The sequence below is a fragment of the Lissotriton vulgaris genome, chromosome 12 (genome assembly GCF_964263255.1).
Source record: "Lissotriton vulgaris chromosome 12, aLisVul1.2, whole genome shotgun sequence".
Lineage (NCBI taxonomy): Eukaryota > Metazoa > Chordata > Amphibia > Caudata > Salamandridae > Lissotriton > Lissotriton vulgaris.
In genome coordinates this window covers 544,950,348-544,966,392 of record NC_141700.1, presented here as the reverse complement: position 1 = coordinate 544,966,392, position 16,045 = coordinate 544,950,348, and the positions used below count along the sequence as shown (strand labels likewise).

The window sequence follows — 16,045 nt, the reverse complement described above, 5'->3', positions numbered from 1 at the left end:
AAGGGACATTAACTTTGAAATACTGCAATTAATAAATAGATCGTGCAAATGTAACGAATTTCTTGCAAAAGTTTAATTTTCTTTTTATTACTTTAATGTAACCTAAGCCCTGAGACATAATTGCATGCGTGCGACGTACGTTATTAAAAACAAACACTGAAATAGTTGTTTCTGAGAATGTATGCAGACGCGTAAATTTGTATGGGTTCGATATTACAGAAGATAAAGAATCATAAAATACACATAATCACAATTATAATTCTTTACAATGTATATAATTTGGCGCATAGAAAAAAAAAGTATTAGGAAAGTGTAATTTCTATGTGAAGCTAGGTCGTAGCGACTATGAATCTACTCCAATGTAAGATGGACGCCTTCTTCGCAGACTGGTCAAAAGGAAACCGAGTCTCTGTAGCTTGTCTGTTTCCAGGGTCTCTTCAGTTCTCTGTAGTTCCTGGGTTGTTGACATAGAAAAGGGACGAGAGAGCAAAGTGCTCACTGAAACAAAAGACAAGCTTGTGTTCAGAGTCCTCACCAGAGAGCAACAGAAGCTGGGTTGTTTCCGGAACCGGGGTTTGGAAGCCGGAAGTGCACTGAACTATGGCTGCTAAGAGTATTAGGAAGATGACAGCAGAGGCGATTGGGAGATGGAGCTGGGTGTGTCATGGCACAGCTGTATTGGTCCTCTTCCTGCTTCCGATGCCGGGTGAGCTTTATGTTTCTAGGATGATCATCAGCACCATTGCTCTTACTACATGTGGCCATTTACCGTAAAATAACCTCCTTCCGAGAAGAGGCAGATAGATGTATCCCGAGTGAAGTCGTCTTTGATACAATTGTTTTTTATTATTACTTTCTCATTAGTGAGTCTTGTGTTTCCCCTTGACCCTCTTTACCTTCAGCGTAGGGTAAGCGATGCTGGGCTTTCCATTTTAATTTATGTTCACAGTGTAGGTGATCTGTGGCTGTGCCTTCGTGTTATCTTCTCTTCCTTTTTTTCTAGCACAGTGTCGTTGTCCTCTGTTCTCCCTACTTTTAGAGCAAGACGTGTGCATCTAGTTCTGTATACTTTAATTTCGAGTTTGTGCTCCGAGTTATCTATCACTCGTCTTTCTTTGGTCGATAGTCTGTATTGCGATGACCTCCCCATATAGTGATCGTTCACGTCAGATGTAATAGGCCTACAATTCCTCTTTTTGGGTCTTGCCTACGAGTCACGTCAAGCTGTCTGCGAAAAGATCTGTTGTTTACCGTGAGCTTAGAGCTCGCCATTGCTTACGCATGGTTTGCTTTTTTGTCACTCTCATTTGTATACTTTTTATTCATTAGATTGTGTTGGCTTGCCTTCTTGTTCTTGCCCCACCCTTGAACCATTTCCTCATTACTAGTGTCCTATCACTGCTCAATTTTCAGGCACTACTTTTTTTCTTTTTGAGGAAGTCCACAATGAGAGTGCATGTATTTTCCAGCTGTCTCTTATTTACTTCTCTAGCCCTCTATGCTCCGTAATGCTCTCTCTCGGCTCATCTGTGTACTTTTCTCCCACCCCCTATGTCTTGCACTCACCCTCGTGTGTTAATGACCCTTCTTTGTTTTGTCTCCCAGCTCTCTAGCCTGTGTGCTACTTTTCGTTACATGCTGCACATTTTGTATACTTCTCCCCACTCTGTTTGTTGCTCCCGCTCTTGTCCCATATGTTGTGTTGCTCCCGCTCTTCTCCCATATGTTGTGTTGTTTCCGCTCTTGCCCCCTGTGTTGTGTTGTTTCCGCTCTTGCCCCCTGTGTTGTGTTGTTTCCGCTCTTGCCCCCTGTGTTGTGTTGTTTCCGCTCTTGCCCCCTGTGTTGTGTTGTTTCCGCTCTTGCCCCCTGTGTTATGTTGTTTCCGCTCTTGCCCCCTGTGTTATGTTGTTTCCGCTCTTGCCCCCTGTGTTGTCTCCGCTCTTGCCCTCTGTGTTGTCTCCGCTCTTGCCCTCTGTGTTGTCTCCGCTCTTGCCCTCTGTGTTGTTTCCGCTCTTGCCCTCTGTGTTGTTTCCGCTCTTGCCCTCTGTGTTGTTTCCGCTCTTGCCCTCTGTGTTGTTTCTGCTCTTGCCCTCTGTGTTGTTTCTGCTCTTGCCCTCTGTGTTGTGCTGCTTCCGCTCTAGCCCCACGCGCTGTGCTGCTTCCGCTCTAGCCCCACGCGCTGTGCTGCTTCCGCTCTAGCCCCACGCGCTGTGCTGCTTCCGCTCTAGCCCCACGCGCTGTGCTGCTTCCGCTCTAGCCCCACGCGCTGTGCTGCTTCCGCTCTAGCCCCACGCGCTGTGCTGCTTCCGCTCTAGCCCCACGCTCTGTGCTGCTTCCGCTCTAGCCCCACGCGTTGTGCTGCTTCCGCTCTAGCCCCACGCGTTGTGCTGCTTCCGCTCTAGCCCCACGCGTTGTGCTGCTTCCGCTCTAGCCCCACGCGTTGTGCTGCTTTCCCCACGCGTTGTGCTGCTTTCCCCACGCGTTGTGCTGCTTTCCCCACGCGTTGTGCTGCTTTCCCCACGCGTTGTGCTGCTATCCCCACGCGTTGTGCTGCTATCCCCACGCGTTGTGCTGCTATCCCCACGCGTTGTGCTGCTATCCCCACGCGTTGTGCTGCTTCCGCTCTAGCCCCACGCGTTGCGCTGCTTCCGCTCTAGCCCCACGCGTTGCGCTGCTTCCGCTCTAGCCCCACGCGTTGCGCTGCTTCCGCTCTAGCCCCACGCGTTGCGCTGCTTCCGCTCTAGCCCCACGCTTTGCGCTGCTTCCGCTCTAGCCCCACGCTTTGCGCTGCTTCCGCTCTAGCCCCACGCTTTGCGCTGCTTCCGCTCTTGGGCCCTGTGTTGCGCTGCTTCCGCTCTTGGGCCCTGTGTTGCGCTGCTTCCGCTCTTGGGCCCTGTGTTGCGCTGCTTCCGCTCTGGGGCCCTGTGTTGCGCTGCTCCCGCTCTGGGGCCCTGTGTTGCGCTGCTCCCGCTCTGGGGCCCTGTGTTGCGCTGCTCCCGCTCTGGGGCCCTGTGTTGCTCCCGCTCCCGCTCTGGGGCCCTGTGTTGCTCCCGCTCCCGCTCTGGGGCCCTGTGTTGCTCCCGCTCTGGGGCCCTGTGTTGCTCCCGCTCCCGCTCTGGGGCCCTGTGTTGCTCCCGCTCTGGGGCCCTGTGTTGTTCCCGCTCCCGCTCTGGGGCCCTGTGTTGTTCCCGCTCCCGCTCTGGGGCCCTGTGTTGCTCCCGCTCTTGGCCCCTGGGTTGTGCTGCTCCCGCTCTTGGTCCCTGGGTTTTGCTGATTCCGCTCTTGCCCCCTGGGTTGTGCTACTTCCGCTCTTGCCCGTTGTGTTGCTATCTGTATTCCCCACCCTCCATGTTGCTTCGGTGTACCCACCCTCCATGCTGCTTCCGCCCTACTTGCCTTCAGTGTTGCTTCCACCCTTGCCTTTTGTGTTTCTTTCTCCAACCCGGCATTCTGTGTTGCTTTCCGTGCCATCATTTTTTCTTCCCACTGCCTTTCCGTATTCCTGCCCCTCACCTTTCTCTGTTGCTTCCTCTGGCCCAGTCTAGAAAGAAAAAAGAGCATTTTGCTTTTAACAGATTTTTTAACTTGGATTGAAAGGTAAGGAAAAATAATTGTGCATCATTTTGTAAACATACAGATGTGTGGTGTACGCGCCTGCAAAATTACATGTTCAACCTCGTCCTAGGGTTTTTCCTGTCCACTTTAGCCATTCTTTACAGCATAACGAAAAACCATTGGCAAAGCCATTGGGTTCCAAGTACAAGACATATTGGCTTTGCAAATTCTTGTTCAAATTTAGGTCTGTGTATAATTGCCAACATTCTCCAACAAGAAGAACTCGAACATTTCATGTTTCAATACCACTTACTCACAGATTGACAGTACCACGTGATGGAGTCCTCACAAGTGAAATGACGTCCAGCCATGAAGCATATGTTTGTTACAGGTCAGCGGGAAGCATTATGTACCATTTGACTCTAAATGACTATACATAAATGAGTGAGCGTTAAACACTCACTCCAGCAGTGTTTCATTTTAATACCTCAAGCTGTAGCTGCAAGGTGACCATTTAAAAAAACTGCACTGAATGCAGATAATGCTAGCTTTTGTGCCTCGATGTTTCCAGTTTGATTGAGGATACTGTGGCAAGGATTATGCTTTCTTTTCTTAATTATAGCAATTTAGCTATTTAAACAACAATATAAATTCCATCAAGAAACAAAAGGACCAAAAGTCCCATGAGTTTGTTTAGAACCCCGTGACACAACATCCGAGCAGTGCAATCAGGATTTGATGAGGCACATAAAGGGTTCCATGTATAGCCAATTGCCCTTTTTTAAAAAAATGTTTGATTTATTTTATGAATCTTGAAGAGAATATATTGTTGAACATGAAGAAACTGTTCGATAATAAAAACACCGTAGTTACCATTCTCGATTTAGAAAAGTATGCCACAACAAATTCTGGGTGGAACAAGTATGTAGCTAGCGCCTTCAAGTGTAAGAACTCTTTGAGGAATAATTCTCGCCTTTGTGCCCTTAATAGAATTGAAAACTTGGTTCTAAAAGCTAGGAATTATTTTTTTTTTTGTAAAATTTTTATTTTGCATAGTACAAAGGAACAGTAAACATAATGTACCACAGCGGGCGCATAGATGGTCCCACACAGTGGGAAAAACAGTAGATCAGGACGAGGCAGTAATATAGTGCAAGAAAAAGAAGCAAACTCTAGGCTCAACAGTCGCAGGGTAGAGGCAGTCTTATACGTAGCTCCATAGCTGGAAGTCTCTGCTAAGCAAGCTGGGAGTAGGCCAAGAGTCACAAAAAAGGGCCTCGTCCATGAAGCATAAGTGCCCTTACTGCAGACCAAAGGGAACACAAACATAACTTCCCACGTCCCACCCTCTCCCCCCCGTGACGGTGCCACACTCATTCCCCAATCATCCGTCATACATACTTAAAGCTGAAAAAGGTGTAAGGTCCTCAGTGATGCTGGGCATACTGCCGAGGGCAAACCAGTAGAAAGAAAGGACACCAAGGGACCCCATATGTGTTTAAAGTTTTTGTAGTTGCCGAGGAAGATGTCCGCCATTCTCTCAAGACTCAGGAGCCTCCACAGTCTCGCGTGCCAGAGTGAAATCGCCGGTGCCTCCTTCCGCTTCCAAGCTGCAGCCAGCGTGAGCTTGGCAGCGCCTAAACAAAGCCATAGAATCTTCTTGTCCGCGCGTGTCTGGTGCTCAAGGCCGGGGTCCCTCAGGCCCAGGAGGATGAATGCTAAAGAGTTGTCAATAGGATACCGCAAAATATCTTTCATATGTGAGAGAATCTCATCCCAGAAGGGTTTGATGATTGGGCAGTCCCACCAAATGTGACAGCCGGGTAGATACGATGAAGCCGGGTCGGGACCATATACCACTGTGTGAGAGTTTTTAAGTGCGCCTCCCTCAGGAGGATCGAATGATTAAATTGAGTCAGATCCCTCCATAGTGCCGACCATTCACCATCTGTGATGTCCCTCCCCACCACCTCCTCCCATTGCTCCATGTAACGCGGTCTAGGAGAAAGGGCGGATTGAAGCAGCAGTTTGTATAGGAAGGAGATGGCTCCCTTCATAGTGGATGTTTTTAGCAGGAAGGCCTCAAATTTGGAGGGAGGCCTCGTGGCTGCCTCCCGCACTCCCGACGATGTGGCCCAATGAAGCAGTTGTAAATGCCTGTATTTATCAGTTTGCGGCACCTGATAGTCCCGCATGCAATTCTCGAAGGTCAAGGGATCAGAGCCGTGAAACAGATGGAGCAGCGCACGGCATCCTCCCTCCCTCCAAGCATCAAAGGGGCCCTCGGTGAGAGCCGGCGGGAATGCCGGGTTAAAATGCAATGGGGTGAACGGAGATGGAAAGGTCGTCCACCGCTCATCACCTACCAAAGTGTCCCACACTTTCAGTGTAGTCCCCGTGGGCGTACTGATGTACGCATTCACCGGGCGGTCTCGCTTCGGCTTCCAGGCCAGATCCCAAATGGACCGACCAGCCACGCTTCGGTCCATATGTAGCCAGTGTTTCTCGGAGAGTTGTTGCGACCATTCCACCATGACTCTGAGTTGGGCAGCCTTATAATAGAGGTGTAGATCCGGGAGGCCGACCCCCCCATCAGACCGTAGCCGTCGTAGGAGTGCAAACGAGAGACGTGCCCGACCACCCTGCCAGACAAAGTTCAGGATCAACGTTTTGAGCTGGCCAAAGAAGGAAGTACCCAGTGGAATCGGTAGGGCCTGAAATAGATACAAGTATTTGGGGAGAAGGACCATCTTAATGGCATGCACCCTACCGAGCCAGGACAGGAATTTCGGCTTCCACTTCTCCAATTCGGCCCGCGTCTTAGCCAGCAGGGGTGGAAAGTTGGCCGCGAACAACCCACCCACCGTGGGGGTCAGGTGGACTCCTAGATAAAGAATCGAGCCCGAAGCCCAAGCCAGTGGTGTTGAGGCCCTCGCCTGAGCGACTTCGGCCTGTGATAAGGTTAAGTTCAGAACATAAGACTTGCCATAATTAACCTTGAAGCCCGCCACCCTTTCAAATTCTAGCAGAATATCCCGAACGCATGGAAGAGAGCTAGCGGGATCAGCCACCGAAAGCAGGACGTCGTCCGCAAAGAGAGATTTTGTGTTGCTCCCCTGTGAACGGTATACCCTTCACCCCTTCATGTTCCCTCACTGCCATTGCCAAGGGCTCAATGCTGAGCGCGAATAGCAAGGGGGAGAGGGGGCACCCTTGTCTGGTGCCTCGCGAGTGTTGAAAAAAGGCCGACAGGTGGCCGTTCACCGCCACTCTCGAACGCGGGCTACAGAAGTTCGCCTTCACCATGGTGATGAACCTATCGGAGAAACCAAATGCTTGCAATGTGTGGAATAGAAAGCCCCAGTCCACACGGTCGAAGGCCTTCTCCGCATTTAGGCCCACCAGCACAGCTGGAATGCGGAACCTATCTGCCTTCTCAATAAGGTGAACCACCCTACGGGTATTGTCGTGCGTCTGGCGGCCTTTGATAAAACCGGACTGGTCCGGGTGTACAATCGCCGGAAGCAGGTCCTGGAGACGGCTTGCCAGAATCGCCGAATACAGCTTCGCATCAATATTAAGTAAGGCTATGGGACGGAACGAAGCACATTGCTCCGGATCCTTCCCCGGTTTCGGCAGGACCGTTATCACCGCCTCCGCCAGGGTCCCTGCGTTCGCACCGGATGTAGCCATGTCATTAAAGAGGGCAACCAAAAAGTCGCACATCTCAGTCGCATAGGTCTTGTAAAAGACCGCAGTGTACCCGTCCGGGCCGGGGGCTTTATGTAATCTTAGATTTTTGATGGCGGAGAGAACTTCCTCCCTTGAGATCGGCGCTTCCAACAGGTCGTTCCACGCACTAGAGACCTGCGGGAGCGGCAAGCGCTGCAGGAACGCCCGCTGTGACGCAGCATCCAGCGCGTCGCCCGTGTACAAATCGGCGTAGAAGCGGCCAAAGATGTCCGCCTTCACCCCGTCGCGATGGTGGAGCACTCCCGTGGAATCCCTGATCCCCCCCCTATGTATTCTCGTTCCCTTTTGTCCCGTAACTGTCGGGCCAAGTGTCTGCCAATCTTATTGCCACTAGAGTATGAGTGCCGCCCTAGTCGAAGAAGAGTAAGCTCGGCTTTGTTGGCATAGTGTGCCTTCAGCTTACCCCTAACCGCCGTCAACGGGCGGAGGGTCACTCTCGAGGGGTTAAGTTTGTGAGCCCTCTCGAGCACCTCAGCTTCCAGTGCTTCACGTTCCTTCCTACGCAGGGTGTTTAGCTGCGAATTGAGGCCCAGGCACGTCCCTCTTATCGTCGCCTTAAAGGCGTCCCACGTATTCGTCAAAGAAGTATCCGACGGGGGTTGAGATCGAAAAATTCACGGATGGCCAGACGCAAGGCTTGGTTGGAAACCTCGTCCCTAACCACCGACGCCGGAAAGTACCACTTTCGATTCGCGGTTTCAGGCGGCGACCAGCGGAGAGTAAGCACCAAGAGACTGTGGTCCGACACCGAGATCGGAAGAATGGCGGCATCCAGAATGTTCCCCCTGAGGGACTGACTAAGGAAGATGTGATCCAAGCGAGAATAGGAGTGATGCACGTGTGAGAAGAATGTGTAGTCTTTCGTGGTAGGGTGAAAAAATCGCCAGCCATCTACTAGACCCAACTCCCCCACCCCTTGCTGTGTGGAATCAGAAAAGACCCCTCTATCCGCTCTGCGCCCCCCAAGCTATCCAAACCCCTGTCCCACACCAAATTGAAATCCCCCAACAGGAACAAGAGCCCCTCCGCAAAGTCCCCCACCTTTACCAACAGATCCTGCAGATACTTGTTCTGGCCCGCATTGGGCAAATACACCACTACAAACGTGCATAATCGACCCTGTATGTGCCCTTTAACCATCAGCCAACGGCCTTCCCTGTCGTGGCGAACCTCCACCGGTTGAAAGTGCAACGCCGCCCTGAAGAGGAGTGCCACCCCCCTGTGTTTCGTGACAGCAGAGGACCTGTAAATAATGGGGTACGCCCTATGGCGGAGCCTCAACTCATCCTTCCGTGCCAAGTGTGTTTCTTGCAATCCAACTACATCAAGGTGGTGGTCCGTTACATACTTCAGAACCCTCTGCCGCTTCTGTGGCGAATTCATGCCCTTAACATTCCACGTTCCTATGCTAAGCGGCATAGCGAATATAAACCCCAGGAACTGCTCTCAGAATGCCAAGCTCCCCCAACCCCGCATCCAGCCCAGCCCACAAGCAACCGAAGACCAGTAGCCTCCAGAACAACCGCAGCAAGACATCTCCAACAGGGAAGTACACACTCAGCAGCAGACACGCAACACACATCCCCTTTGGCCCACCGTCACGGGTCCCCCCCCAACATCCCGAACCCCACAACTCCCAACCCCGCCCAAAAAGATATGCAATCAAAAAACGGGGCCAAAACAAAAACAAAAGTGCAGAAACAATACTCATCATGTCCAGAAGGCCGAAGTCCGTAGGAAGCCTCCCGTACAAGAAACAGGCCGGGGGGACTAACACACTATCCCCCAAGGCCATAGTCGAGGGTGTCTCCTCCAAGAGTACTTTCATACCCCTCAACCAGAAGGCCTGGCCCCCTCCGGCGCCGATCCACCAACTCTATGAGGTCACGCCGCTCCAGAGCTGTGCTGCGTGTCGGCCAACGTGACCGACGCCACTGATGCAACTGCTTCACCCCGTTCCTGCAGGCTGGCAGAGAGATCCGGCCGCTGTCGGGTAGGCGAATCGCCAACCCTTTGCCAGGAAGACGAACGGCGGCGCCTCCGGGACGGAGAAGCCGTCGCGGCCTGCGAAGGCGGCACATCCTCCAGGCCTAGAAGCTCTTTTGCGGCTTGAAGCGTGCGGATTTGAGCAAGACGATTCTGCCACCTGAAAATGATCCTAAAAGGGTGCCCCCAAGAGTAGGCGATGCCTCTCTCCCTCAGGAATGCAGTCACCGGGCGAAACTCCCGCCGCTTTTGCAAAGTAGAGGCCGCCAGGTCCTGGTATAGCTGAGGTCGATGATCCCGGAACTGCAGCGATGTGAGGGTTCTGGCCTTGCGTAGGATCCGTTCCTTAAGCTGGAAATCGTGGACGCACACTAGGATGTCGGGGGGGGGGGGGGCGCGCCGGGGCAGACCAACCCTGTGCACTCTGTCCATCTGGATCTCCTTCGTGTCTTCTTCATCCAATATGTGAAGGAACAGGTCTTGAACATATCCCCGCAGGTCCCCAGCCTCACCGTCCCATGGCACCGCCCGTATTCGGATGTTGTTTCTACGGGAGCGGTTTTCCAGGTCCTCCGTGTGCAACTGCAGATCTAGGTTTTGCTCAGTGAGGCGAATAATGTCCTGCTGTAGCAGGTGGACGTCGGTGGCCACACTCAGATCTCGATCTTCCAAGGTTGCTACCCTCTCGCCTAGGCCATCCACGCCTCTCCGCACCTCCCGCAAGTCGGAGGCCAGCTGCGCTCTAAGTTCGGAGATGTCCTCCTTAATGGAGGCAAAGAGTTCGGTCATGAAGGCTTTCGTCGCCGGAGCCTCATCATCCGACTGCTTTGCCGACCCACTGGCTCCAGGGGAAGCCGGCTGTTGGGAAGATTTCGGGGCATTATCCTTCCCCTGGCCCCGTTTGCGTTGCACATTAGACATGGCGGTTCACAGTGCTCCGGCCCAGCGCCACGTGGTCAAGTATAATGGCGGGCCGAGTCGGTCAGTCCAAACGCACTTCAGTTCACGCTCCGCAGTCTCCAGCTGCGCCCAGCCCCACTTGCACAGCAGTACGATCCGTGGGCCCCACCGGTGTCCAGGTAGGACAAAGTCCAGGTGCAGACGACTGCCCCCAAGCACCCTCCAGGCCTCCGTGCGATGCAAGCTGCGCCGGGATCCGTTGGCTAGCACTGCACCCCTACTCCACAGTAGACATGGCGGCTCACAGTGCTCCGGCCCAGCGCCACCTGGCGGGCCGCGCCGTTCAGGTCAAACGCACACCAGTTCTCGCTCCGTAGTCTCCAGCTGCACCCAGCCCCACGTGTACAGCAGTATGATCCGTGGGCCCCATCGGAGTTCAGGCAGGACAAAGTCCAGGTGCTGACGCCTGCCCCCAAGCACCCTCCGGGCTTTCGTGCGATGCAAGCTGCGCCGAGGTCTGTTGGGCCAACACCGTTCCCCCTACTCCATGCCAGGGCAGGGAGAGCCCCGCCGCTCAAGGCCAACACCTTCGGAGTGCAGGTGTCTCGGTAACACCCCGGGGGCCAGTGGAGTCGAAGCTATATCTGCCGCCAGTTCTATTGTTCGTCGGATCACAGCGACCCTCCACCTTCCACCAGCTCCGACCTCTTCAGACGAGCTTCAGGGCCCCGCCCACTACTTGTGCCGGGCGCCGATGTCAGGAGAGCCCGGGGTCTCGCAGGCCGCGGAGTGCGCTCGATCTCAGGAGCAATCTCGGGGCTACACCGCTCCAGCGATCATACCAGTGCCGACCGCTCTGTCAGACGGACTTCCCCACCGCTTTTGAGGAGGGTGCGCTACCCCAAAGTCGTGCTATTAGAAGCTTTGTCGGATCAGCGCCGGAGCGGCACGAAAAGGCGTCCTACTCCGCCGCCATCTTGGCCACGCCCCAAAGCTAGGAATTTTTACATTCTGTGTCAGGGCTGGCATTTGAGGATTATGCCCATTTAAAGTTCAATAAACACTTTGGCCTAGTTCATAACATTCTTAAAGTAGAAACACTTTAGAACATACTCCGATGACCAGTATGTACAATTTATGATCTCCTCTAGGTGCATTCCAAATATCATAGATTTCAAAGCCATGGTACCACTTAGTCCAGAGCAATCCTTAAACAGAGGTTTAAGTACCAGCTTCAGACATGATCCACTTTCTAACGTGGCAGCCAGCACTGGAGTAAAGGGCTACCAGAAAGATGTCCGCAGCAAATATGCTTGTGATGGCCTGTACTCGCCTGACTGTCTCATTTTTCTTAAAACATCTCACCACACAAAGATTCTGCTGGCCGGATCAGATAATATATCGATCTAGAAGAAGTTTTTATTCATATTCTTTAGGAGTGAAAATTCTTCCTGTGATGTCTGAAGTTTTCCAGTGGGAAATTAAACCGAGATGTGTTGCCAATTTGGCAGATACTTGTTTCATAGATAAATCCTCTTTTGAGGGCCAGTGCTTCAGGATTGTAAATCTGATTCCCCTTGGAAGTTTGCAAATCAAGAAGGGTTGCTCCCCTGGAACTTGTAAAATCAAAACATGACCTGCAATAATGGCTGATCTAAAATTATTTTGAGACCTCTATGCTGTGCCCAACTCTGCTAATTCTGAATGGAATTTCAAAATATGTGCTCTATCTGCCCGAATGGTATTGATGTCCCATTCTGGACACCAGAAACATCTGCGTCCCCAGGAAGAGTTGCAACACTTATGGGTGCTGTCTGCTTAGACAACCAAAATATATTGAGCAGCTTTGTCCAAAAGTCCTGGAAGCTGTCATGTATCCTGAAAAGCCTCCATGCCACCAGGCGTAGTCGACCCTCGAGCATCGGGGGATGGCGATTAAACAGAGGATCCATAATTAGGTCTTGAACAGGGGCGGCTGGTGGTCAAGGGCTAAGGGGCTGTGGCGCTCCCTCTTTGTTGCCTTTCTATTGAAGCAGTTATTCAAATACATTTAAAAAAACAAAATTTTGTTGACTCATATTACCAGTGAAAGTCATGTACTTTCATGAGGCCCACTGCACCCGTGCGAGCATGTGGCTGATGCTGTACAGCAGCACTTACAGGGCTTTCCCACGCATCCAGCGTTTCACTATTCAGCCCTGAATTTAAAAGATCGCATACCGCTGAGCTGCTATTACTCCACCCATTCCTAGCTCCTCAAAGGGTGGCGTGTGATCAGCAAACCTTACTGATCACACCCTAATCTATGATGAAATGGTGGGTTAAAAGGCATGTTAACAGAGGTCTGCCCATACTTTATAGTCACATTTCATTAACAGCATGTGACATTACGCAATAAAGCAGGACAAGAGTCTAGACCGAGGAATATAAATCAGATAATAACTTCATCCAGTGCTTGTCTGGGAGACAAGAGTGTATGACCTGACCTCAAGCCATAAATATGCCAAGGACAAGGAGCACACAAGCGTAAGGTGGACAGGCCTTGAAAAATCATACAATTTTTTCTAGACCGCAACTCATTATGTCATCCTAGGCAACTATTTTATTTTTCCGCTCTGCCTTTTTCTTCATTATCATATGAGAGCACCTTCCAGTATGCGAGTTCAGCATTCCATTTGCTTTGAATTAATAGACTAAACATTCTCTCCATGCACAATAAGAATCTAGCCCACATATAGGGCACGCATGATTACTAAAGAATTGACCTCTGTCTCTGAACACAGAATAAATGTGACAATATGAAAACAAAATTTAAAGGAATCCTTGATGTTCATCAACTTTGTGAGTGAACAGAAAACCTGTTTGTCAGCTCGTCAGAAGGGACGAGTAGGCTCTGAATATTGCTCGACCTGATAAAATCGGACTCCCCATAGATAGTGGGTGAGTAGATTTGTCGAGGCCTGGTCAGAGCTTGCTCTATTTACAGAAAATAAGTAGAAATGTGTTCTCTCAGCTCTCCCTTCCCTTTACTGCCTTTCTAAGTGCTGGTGTCTCTCTAAGGCAGCAATGGTTTAAGTACTTTATCGGGGTTAGTGAGATTTTTTTTGTATTTCTTGTGCAGATTAACTGCTACATGTGATATGGCATATTAAACTCATATTAAACAATGTGAAGGTTCAATAATGCTAACATTAATAAAGCCTGTAAGTGTAGCGTTTTAGCTCTAAAACTGCTAGATACTGGATGGGGAGTCTATGTGTGTTTTGTGTGAATGGATGAGTCGGGATTGCAGGGGATGACTGAGAGGCATAGTAAATGTGGGCAACTAGTTGACTGAATGGCAGGGAATCGCTTAATGTGGATGAGTGAATGGATAGGTGACAGAAGGCAGTTGGTGATGAGTAACATGTTGAATGTAGGTGGGTGAGTAGTGAATGAAAGTAAGTGGGTAGTGAGGCTTAATCGCATGGTGCAGTTCAATGTTTGAATTTGTGCCGCCCCCCCCCCCCCCCCCCCCCCCCATCACCACTATTTTCAATCACCAGCCGCCACTAGTCTGGTGCAAATGGCAACAGGACTGGGCACTCTTACAGTTGTTTCAAGAGAATTGGAAACCACACTTGTGACTTCCACGGGTCACTACTATGATCAACTCCAGTTCTTGCCTGCAAATCTCAGAGTTCTAACTGGGTAGTATGATACATGGGAGTGGGGGAAGAAAAGCATAATGAAGAGCTCCTCGCCAGTTTTGAAGAAAGGCTTCAGTTGTTTTCACTTCTGGATCCGGCTTTCAGCTGAAAAAACTGGGAAGTTGTCTATTGAGCTGGGATTCAAAGAGATCTAGATGACATGGACTCCACGTCTACTAATGCCAGGAAGACTTCTCTCTTCAGCATCCAGTCACTGTTGTCCAATAGGAATTCCAGCCTGTTACCAGTTTGTTGCTGACAGGCAAACATTCTGCTCTCTCTGCAGTTTTGCCTTGGAGGCAATATTTTGCCAAAAGTCCTTGGCTAACATCATGAAGAGGCCTTGAAAAGACCAATTGGATCGAAGCTGAGTGACGTTCAACAATTCTCGCTATTTGTTTCATAGAAGACTGTATGTCCCTTCAGACAGCTATTGTACCCTTGGAATGGAAGCAGGCTAAACTCCTTCCCTTACTTTAAAAGCCATCATTTGACATATCCTCTCCGGCTAGCTTCCTTCACATCTCGCTTCTGCCTGCCTTAGCAGAAGTGTGTGAGAAAGCGGTGTTCAAACAGTTGTCAAATTTTTTAGAAACATTTGGCCTTTTGCAACTAGCCCAATCAGAGTTTAGGGCTACTTATAGCACAGAGACAGCGTTGGTGGGGATGTCTGAAGCAATTAGAGAGTGTTTAGTGGCAGAGCGGCCTTGATTTTATTGGACCACTCTGCCGCCTTCGACATGGTATCAGACTCTCTGCTTCTTGCTCGCCTCACCAACATTGGTTTTTCGGGCTGAGCATGGAATTGGCTCAAGTCATTCCTAGAAGATAGATCACAGCAGATATGGCCCCCTCCCTCCTCTTCGGCCCCTCAAAGGTGTCAACCGCAGGATCTACCCTGAGCCCTCTGCTGTTTAATATTTGTTACCCCGTTGAATTCTTGTGCAGAGGAGCTGGGAGCAAAGATCATCGCTTATGTGGATGACACCCAGCTCCTCTTCAGTTGGAGGGAGGCAGATGTATCTCCTGTCCAGGCCAAAGCCTGTCTTACAGCAGTTTTTGAATGGCTGGCATTTGCCCAGCTGAAGTGTAACAAAGAGAAGTCGGAGGTTCTTTTGTATGGGTCTTTTCCTCCTCAGTTTAGGGAAGCCCTCTGACCGACGAACTGCCCTCTACCTAGCTCTGTGGGTCAGCCTGTCAAAAACCTAGATGTGTGGTTTGATGAGGACCGTAAGTTCTCCACACAAATAAAGAAAATGACCAGACAGTGTTTTTAATACACTAAAGATTCTCAGGAAGTTTCTGCCCTTGCTACCCAGAGCAGCCAAGGAAATGGTCATGCAGCACTGATTCTTTCATGCCTAGACTATGCCAACGCACTGTGTATAGGTCTGTCAGACTTCCAGCTGAGGAAGTTGCAAGTTGTACAAAGTGCGGCCGCCAGAGCTCTGCAAAACATCTCTGGAAGAACTAGTGTGAAGCAATATTTCCTAGACCTACACTGGCTTCCCATGGTCCAACGGGTCAAATTCAAGGCCCTCACCCGGGCCCATGCAGCCCTCCATGGCTTGGGTCCTTTGTATTTGAGGAATCACTTCAGCTTCTATGTGCCACAAAGGCTGTTGCGTTCAGCCTCTCAGCGGCTGGAAGTGATCCCTCGGTTCTGTCTGGTACAAATGGGGGGCAGCTCTCTCTCTTTCAAGGCAGCTCAAGCCTGGAATTCTCTGCCCTAAACACTACGGAATACTACTAACCCAAGGTTGTTAATGAAACTGTTAAAAAAACTTGGCTGTTTGCCTAATGTGTCCCTCTTCCCAGCTCCTTCCCTCCATCATTTGGCTTCCGCGCTGGGACACTCTTGAGTAGCCACGTATGTTATAAATGATATTAACATAACTGTCCTTTTACCAAGTTCTTACTTATCTTGTTCTTTGAGTGAATCACTGTATTGGAAAGCAATAGGGATGCTCTCACTGAATTCATTTGAAAGCCCAAAACACCAGTTGTTGCTTTGGAGACAGCCGAGACATTGATCAGGAATCTAATATCCTGCAAGAGGTTGATTGTCATGGAGAGGCTGAATGAGGAGAAAACAACCATGGGACATCAGGAGAATATTGTGCAAGTAGAATATCATTCACACCCCTTTTGCCCTCAAAGTT

The 16,045-nt window shown here is 50.6% G+C and overlaps 1 protein-coding gene across 2 annotated transcripts in view; it reads left to right on the top strand.

Annotated features, from left to right (window-relative positions):
• The first annotated feature begins 480 nt into the window (after positions 1 to 480).
• NCSTN (nicastrin) overlaps positions 481 to 16,045 on the top strand; it is a 150,320-nt gene continuing 134,755 nt past the window's right edge. The window contains exon 1 of one of the 2 annotated variants that reach the window (XM_086945340.1): positions 481 to 706. In XM_086945340.1, coding sequence (XP_086801466.1) covers positions 601 to 706 — 106 coding nt within the window. In that variant the 5' untranslated portion in view covers positions 481 to 600. The remainder of the gene's footprint in view (positions 707 to 16,045) is intronic. The other variant, XM_086945341.1, reaches the window with a different exon arrangement.